This window comes from Priapulus caudatus, unplaced genomic scaffold (genome assembly GCF_000485595.1).
Source record: "Priapulus caudatus unplaced genomic scaffold, Priapulus_caudatus-5.0.1 Scaffold754, whole genome shotgun sequence".
In the NCBI taxonomy this organism is placed as follows: Eukaryota; Metazoa; Priapulida; class Priapulimorpha; order Priapulimorphida; family Priapulidae; genus Priapulus; species Priapulus caudatus.
This window is the reverse complement of record NW_014577815.1, coordinates 39,208-48,008: the sequence shown is the minus strand read 5'-3', so window position 1 is coordinate 48,008 and position 8,801 is coordinate 39,208. Positions and strand designations below refer to the sequence as shown.

Below are 8,801 nucleotides of genomic sequence, written 5' to 3'. Positions count from 1 at the left end.
CACGCGCGAATACTGCGGGCTCCACGCTGCGGCTCCTTCGCTACAGCTAACAGTAATCGCTCAATCTTTGAAAACACGTACTACGAGTACGTACAGCGAGTAAGCTGTACCCGTAACCACAATATAAACTAGGCCATGCCTGCCGAATCGATTAGCATTACATCATGTATCACTCCGCGCACAGCGTCCAGCTCGGTTTTAAACAGAACAAAGACGGTGTCGCTGCGCCGCCTATGAACAGAAATTGTAGTGAACGTATTCGTAACATTCGCGGGTTCGGCACCGGCATGAGCGTATTGTTCGTAATCCCGCGCTCTAAAATCTAGTGGCCAGCAGAGCTGTTTGCGTTGCATGCGATTTGCTACTATACGCTCACAAAGGCGCTTGTGTAGGCTTTTCTTTCGGGGCTGTGACATCGCCTAGCGCTCATAGGGTCTATGTCCCCCAGGGTACTGCCGGAACGTACCCTGGGTACGGTCCGGTATACCAGAACGCACCCTGGTAACTATTTGATATGGTTAGGGTTAGGGTTAGGGTTAGGGAGTAGGCGTAGGCGACTCCCTAGACACGTTAGTGGAGTAGGCGAGGTACGGTCCGGCATATTAGATAGTACCAGGGTACGTTCCGACAGTACCCTGGGGGACATAGAACCTCTCAGCTCTACTAGCAACACCTTGCCGAGTCTGTACCCGAAAGCAAAATACTGTCAATCACGCAGCGCGGCAGCGATAAGTATATATCCTCATCTACATAATTGCAGGACAGCTCAAGTGTTGTCACCATGTGTCACAAATAAACGAATTTTTTACGCGCGCACACACATGCACACGCACGCACGCACATACACAAACGCACACGCACACGCACACGCACACGCCCCCCCCCCACACACGTCATGTCAATGAATCGGTTTACATGTTTCACCCATGCATCTCAACAACTTTCCATCGGTTAAGAGTTCGGGAACACGGTCCGTTTTGAGTGTACTGATTTTCTGTGTTTGAAAAGTTAAAAACCTGCTAACAAGTATGACCTAGCGATATTTATATCTGCTGTATTTTTGTAATGACAATCCAGCAAAACCGCATATTAGGCACGAAATAATATAATAAATATAAAATAAATATACACAAGAAATAATTCAACCGCGGTTAAATTATGGCCCTTTTACCTAATCAAATGCCGTAATTGTTACACATAATTTAACCGCGGTAAAAAGAATTCAACGGCGGTTAAATTATGTGTAACAAGGCCTCTGATTGGGTAAAAGGGCAATAATTTTACCGCGGTTAAATTATTTCTACCGCGGTAAAAATACTAGTAGTTTCTCTTTGGTTTCTCCGCCGTTAAATTATGTGTAACAAGGCCACTGATTGGGTAAAAGGGTCATAATTTAACCGCGGTAAAAATACTAGTAGTTTCTCCGCGGTTAAATTATGTGTAATACGACCACTGATTGGGTAAAAGGACAATAATTATTTCTGAGTACGATGGCCAACCATATACGTCACCTTCGGCGCGTCCCTTGTGTGTGAGTTATATAGTGAAGTCACCTCTACATAATGATTACCTATCCATAAATGTCACGTTGACATTTTTCGTAAGTGACCTTTGCATACAGTTGACTGTATTTTTATTACTGGCGACCATGCATACACGTCTATGGTTGGCCATCGTACTCAAAAATGAATATTTTTACCTCGGTTAAATTATAGCCCTTTTACTCAATCAGAAGCCTTGATAAACATAATTTAATCGCGGATGAATTATTTTTACCGCGGTAAAAATAACTATTTCTGAGTAAGATGGCCATACACGGCCGTTTTAACATTCCAACTCCTAGAATATCAGCTTGCAGACGTGATTTACCAAGCATGAAGAAAATATAAGCAGCAAATTTTATCATTTGCAATTTTTATTTTATTATCTACATTTGGAATTGATTGTATTTACAGGGAATACTGTGCAGCGATGCACTGTAATGTGCCATAGTGGTTTACTGTGTCGTATTTGCTCGGAAATATCTTTGGCAGATATCCAAGTAAATAGAACGAAACAATAATTGAAAATGCCCAGACAAATGTTTCACCAACAGTGTCATCAAACGTAAACATATAGCACCGTATATATATTGTCTAGGTCAGCTAACTTGCCACTTTGGCCAAGGAACTATGGATTCACATATGCGACTAAACGCTGGCATTCTATATTTATACGGCGAATATATTATAGAAAATCTTTTTTTTTCTTTAAAAAATACATTACTGGGTTTAATGAGAAACATCATAAAAACATTCAAAGTGATATCTGGCAAAACTCACACCATCAGTAGCATTTCCAATAATGTAGATCCGAGGCGGTGCCTATGGGCCTCTCTCTCAAACTACACATATAAAAATATTACTGTTGGGACACACTCGTGTCCACATTATAGAATATAAGCGTGCGCAGTAGCATATACGGAACACACCCACGCACCCAATCTCACACAGACGCGCGTGCACATACGCACTTACACGCACACACACAGACGCGCGTGTACATACGCACTTACACGCACACACACAGACACGCGTGCACATACGCACTTACACGCACACACACAGACGCGCGTGCACATACGCACTTACACGCACACACACAGAAGCGCGTGCACATACGCACTTACACGCGCACACACAGAAGCGCGTACACATCCGCACTTGCACGCACACACACGCGCTTGCACGCACACACACACGCACGCACGCGCGCACAACATCCGTGTTTCTTATTGTTCAGCTAAATTACATCTTAGTGATGGCCATGAATATGGCTTGAATAAATAGAATCGTACTTTGGGAAATGCGCAGCAACCAACACACATGCGAGAAAAAAACAGGTCCGCATTGCTATCACAAATGACATTAGTTTGCGACAATCATTATGTGAAGGTTCCTTAGTGACACAGACATCCACTCACGCTACCAGCTGCAGAAGGGTTCGCCAAATTCTTCGATGGTCGTTAGTATGCAGATCGCTTTGAAATGATCAACCAACGAATATGAAACCTTCCTGCTTTCCTTCACACTTTTCAGAAATTGCTGATAATTATCAATTATAATTGAAAACATACGCCCGTACCCGTTTCTTTATCTGACTTACTGTACACATGAACAGACCTATACTCATGCGCGCGTGCGAGTGTACGTATGAGTATAGACAGGTTCATGATACAACTGACAGAGATTCGTTTGAAGATGAACTGAAATGACTGAGGAATTGTACGAATCTTTAGCTATTTAGCCATGTAACCATGCACGTCACCGAAAAATGCAAGTAGGACATTCACACAATTATTAATATAGTCAAACAGAGACAATATAACCTTCAAACTGTATCCGACCGCTGGCGTGTACAGCGAGAGGCACCGCCTTCACTGCCTCGGAAAATGCATGTTAGAATCAAACGAGAGGCACAGCTTCATTAACGACCTAACCCCCGTGTAACTGTGAAAGACGTCGAACCTCACAATCTCAGGTAAAACAACGTAAACTAATAATAAGCTATAATGTCTTACTACGGCGACTCACGTACTACGACGTGACGTTAGCGTTGTTTTTGGCAACGTCATAGATTTTGGTAAGGGTAATCGATTCTGGCAGCACGATACTTGTCTGTGCATTAAACCTGGACGACCTCCAGATCCTAGCTTCACCTAAAATTCATTTCATGCGATATACAGGTAAAGGGACAGACACCCTCACATTTCATTTACATACGTTATGACACCGGAGACTTAACGCGCGCCACGCAAAGCGCTCGCGGGATGGAATCATCATTCTACGTGTGGCGAAAAGCTCTCCCACGACAGATGGCAGAACAATCTCGTAAATTGCCTATTAATTAATCTGTTATTGCCACAGTATAGCGACTTAGTGGGCACGGTGACGATGGTTGCAATTATGTCACCACGTATATGTAGCAGAGGACCTGTTCTTTTGGACCGAACTCGGCTTATCTGGATCACAAGGTCCTAATATATTCAAACAAACGCAAACGCGCCTTCAACGGGTCACCCGTCACTGTGACCAATCAACGCATAGACTAGCGTAGATTTGAGAAGTTCACGAGAATTTCAACTCGCACAAGCTGTTGTCGCCCTAGTTCTTACACATGCGCTTCTTCTGTCATTAGAACTCACATGCACGCCATCGGGCCTGCACTTCCTATTCTCCAATTAACTTATTATAATCACATCAAAGTTCCATTTCTACTCTAAAGCAGCACATTGAGAATTGATTTAATTCAGTTACACCCGCGTAAAAGAACATACATAGCGAAATATAGCTACGTTTATTCTGACACGAATTGCATATCGTTACAACACCCTATATAGGCCTTTCTATTTTCGTTGGCCTTACCAACTAATTATTGTACCCTATTTTGAAGAGAGAGTATCTGTCAAGGACATTACAACCAGATGAGTACATCGCACATGCGTAATTAAATGACATTTACAACATGTGCAAGACGCAAAGAAATTCCCTCCCTGAATTTCACTCACATAAATCTAACCAGGTGGTGGAAAAGCTACAAAGTACCTACACGAACAATCCGTCCTCGACTTACAAAACACGCATACTCTGCAAACAATCCTGCATGACACATACCCTGTTTTCACCCTGCAGGAGAGATCCCTCAAAACCATACCTATATATTCACGCGATAAGTATACTAATAAAATGCTTTTTAAAACAATCAATTTCACTATTATGCTTAGGACTTTGGCTAGAGTTGTATGAAACCAGTGGCCCCACAGTGGTGTACTACAGTGCGATAGTCACTGCGCTGCTTTCTAACCTTTCAGCGTGGTTATCTCATTATTGGCTAATGTAATTTCAACGCTGCTAATTAACAAATCATATCAGGCGTACAATAACATTACTACTCCTGAAGTCATATTAAGAAAAAAAGCTGGGCAAGACGACTGGGCCAGAGGAAAAGGAGAATAGTTGCATAGATACCTGTAAAAAATCTACAGATATCTGAGCATGGTATTTTGGTAAATTCTGGTCTTCAAATGAATTCAACTGTCGTGGAGTAGCTTGTGTGTTTACAACACAGGACAGTTGTAATACAAACCCCGTGTATCAGTGTTGCCAATTTCAATGCATACTTAGGAATTCGAATGTTGGCTAAACCATTCAGCTTGTATAGACAACCCCCCCCCCATGCCAATAAAGAATGCGGTGGTCTGGATCTGTACATGGATCCTTGAAGCTGCCAATTTTTGCCGTTTTCTATCAATGTCCTGCTAACATGATAAATACGGTAGTAAGGTAATGCGACAATAAAGTTATGGTATAATAATAATAATAACAACAACAATAATAATAATAACGTAAGCTCATCTCCAGTGTTAAATCTGTAATAAGAACCGCACTATCACACTGAGTGATAAGCCTTCCTTTATCCCTGCCTGCAGCACCTCAAGGCAGTGACATTTCGTCATTTGGGAGTACAGCCATTGTTAAAGCTTCAAACAAGCAAAATACTTTATCGATCTTCATTCTTTGGTTCGTCTTTTACTCGATGACAGCAAAGAGGCCAGACACCACATAACAGTCAAGCATTTAAAAACCATTATATTGGCATTTCCTAAAAATAAACTTTCCTAGCTCTCAAATTGATTTTACATCTTGAAAAATACATTAAAATCAAGGACTGTTATAAATATAAAGGGCATAATTTTTTGCCCTTTCATTACAAAATTATCTACAGCTACTTCCAGTTCTGCCATTTGAGACAAGACACCTAAGATTTCCAAAAAACTGCTATGCAGTCATTGACTACTGTAATTTTACAAATGTCAATCGTAATTCAGATTCATAAACCCGCACATGCAGAACTCTCCGAGTTAAACTTCAAGTACGAAAATTGCACCACGTCATCTCTGTACGGATGTGGAACTGAACTGTATTCAGGATATCCACCCAAAGACAAACAGTGGTGATGATACACGCATTTGACAGACTACCTTATCATACTCTGACTGACCAGGCGACTAGCAACCTGAATGAATGACCACCCGACTGGCCAACTGCAGGCACATGAGAGCACGTTTACAGTGCTCTATCTGCTGCATACATGTGTGCATGCCACAAGTCTGCCAAAAATCTGTGCACGTCTGACGTCCTCCAAACATTCACACACAAAAGCAAACACGCTTGGCACTGTACATGCAATGTGATGCTTAAATACTGACTTCATTGCAACACACACTTGTCTTCCTTGCCATTCTTGACCTTAAGGCGGGATTTGGGACGGTATTTCTCCAGATAGGTGAGCTGCTTTGCATTTATAGCACCCCGGCGCTTTCTGGAAAGATGTATACACACAGATAAGCTTATTGGTTGCTTGTTTCCTTTCGTGTATCATCACAACATAATATAAAACAATAATCAGAATGCACCAAATAAGAAACGATCGTTAAATACATTACGATAAGTGAAGAATAAAAGAATTTATGTACAACTGCTGTGATGCTAAACTAAAAAGACCTATTTCTTTCGATACGTATTGTGATACTTTCAAGAGAAACTACCTAGCACACTATACACTCAACTGCAATTCTAATAATCATGGAAATGCTTACAAATCAGTATTGTGGAGTGTTTAGTAAACAACTGCTATGGAATTTGCGAAATGTGTTAAGTTTCTTCTGTTTTTCGCTGAAACTATTAAATGATATGGATTTTTGTCAGAAAAGTTACAACACATGTATCATGAATGGTCAAACGTGTCGATATGTGTATTGTCAAGGTTTGTATCTTGATATATCAATTGATCTTCCCAAACCCTAGTAATAAGAAAATAATTCCAAAAGGACATTTCTTGCTCGTAATCAGGATCACAATGTATTAAAAGCCTTTATCTTTGCGTATTATTTAATATATCATCCAGCAGACTGAGTAACACCAGCCTCATTATTGTGGGTGTTATGTTAATATTACTTTTCCTGAACACACCAAATACCCAAAATTTAATGAAATTTAAAACCATGAAACCAAAGGGGGGCTTACTGTCTAATCATTTCCACAGCATCTTCATACTTCATTCCAGATTCAATAAGTGCCAGGGCCACCAACACCGGAGCCCTGAAAAAGAAACAGGAAAAAATGCTACTGTGATCAAAAGTATTATGACTAACCTTGTTGAGCACAGCCACAAAGACACCGAAATTTTAAGAGCGACAATTTTTATGAACTAGATGTTTCTTGCCACATCATGCACTGTACTAAGACGTCTCTGATGTTCAGTGCATTCTTCATTGGCTTCCACGGGTGCAACTGATGCCCTTCAAAACTAAATATAGAAATAGACCTAACGCCAGTTTGGTCAGAAATTATAATTTCAAAGTTTGCACCCGAAAAGCTGCCAACAGGCTACAGTATGCATTGTGCTCACCTCCATATTGTTTCTATTTTTGTTTTGTTTTGTTTTTCTCCAAAGCACAACGCAATAAATATAGGTTTTTCTATTTTACTGTTCATGTTTTCCATCTGTGGAAGCAATTTTAGATTGTGTTGTTTTCCTTCAAAGTATGGTAAATGTGAGAGAACAATTTTCCCATTCTACTCTTTCAGTTTTCTATCCATGGATATGTTCTTTCGATTTTAGATCATACTATTGACATTATAGATCTATTTTAGATTGACAGTATCATTTCTTTTTAAACTTACATTCTTCATACTCTCTATGTCATCTCATATTTTCTGGGTTTGTTTATTCTGAGGACCACTGGGCATCACAACTTTCTCCTCGCATAAAGACGATAAGCGGCTGCTCAGGATCCCGTTCACTCACATCAACGCGTAGTAATCGTGGTGGCAAATGGGCAGTTAATTCAATTTCAATCTTCCTATTCCTGAAGTTTGCCTTGAAGAGACCGCTGGCTTGCCAGAAAGAGAGGGAGAGAGGAGAGAGAGGAGGAGAGAGGAGAGAGTAAGAAAGAGAGAGAGAGAGAGAGCGGGGGGAGATAGGAGAAAGATGAGAGAGGAGAGAGATGAGAGAGGAGAGAGGAGAGAGACATAACTAAAGTGGACACAGAGGCAGTACATCCACATGCGCATGCTGTACGCATACCTTCCGAGACCGGCCACACAGTGCACTGCCACACAGCAGCCCGGCTCCTCCTTAAAGCGTGACTTTAGCAGCTGGATCCAATCCTCCACAACTTTGTCAGGAGGTGGGCTGCCATCGTCAAAACACCAATCCTGCAACACAGTCGTAACGTCACGTGAGAGAAGGCTGCTAGCCGAGCAATATGCAAAGTTAAAAATGAAATGGTGTTAGAACTGCTCACATGGCAAATCGTTCATAAAATGAAGCATTATGGCTTCACTTATCTTCTACACGAATTGCCTAAAAAGGCTAAATATCTGTCGGTTTTCACTCAAAAGCAACTCATGAGTTCTTGACACATTTACCTTTAACACATTCATAATAACTTAATCAACCGATGTTAATAGTGGAAAAGAGCTGGTGTGATTCTTATTAATACAGTACCCAATATTATACCAGTTAATACAATAGTACAGACGTACAAGTAAACAACAACAAAACATGCAGAACATCAGTGCAAAATTCTGGTCATGCCACAGATGTTTGTCGTTCGTTGCTTCTTGTCGGTAACCAAAAGGAAATATCAAAAATCAAGTGGTCTTTATTGACAGGTGGCCATTCTACACAGGTGGAGACTAAGACAGATTTTATTTTACATGTATATATATATATGTATATATATATATATATATACA

At 40.9% G+C, this 8,801-nt stretch overlaps 1 protein-coding gene across 2 annotated transcripts in view; it reads right to left on the bottom strand.

The window, feature by feature from the left end:
• Positions 1-4,302: 4,302 nt before the first annotated feature.
• The window catches only part of LOC106813309 (protein tyrosine phosphatase type IVA 2-like), a 13,049-nt gene continuing 8,550 nt past the window's right edge, over positions 4,303-8,801 (bottom strand). For both annotated transcript variants that reach the window (XM_014817419.1, XM_014817418.1), the window contains exons 3-5: positions 8,128-8,258; positions 7,065-7,139; positions 4,303-6,360 (exon numbers count right to left, since the gene is read on the bottom strand). In XM_014817419.1, coding sequence (XP_014672905.1) covers positions 6,249-6,360; positions 7,065-7,139; positions 8,128-8,258 — 318 coding nt within the window. In that variant the 3' untranslated portion in view covers positions 4,303-6,248. The remainder of the gene's footprint in view (positions 6,361-7,064; positions 7,140-8,127; positions 8,259-8,801) is intronic.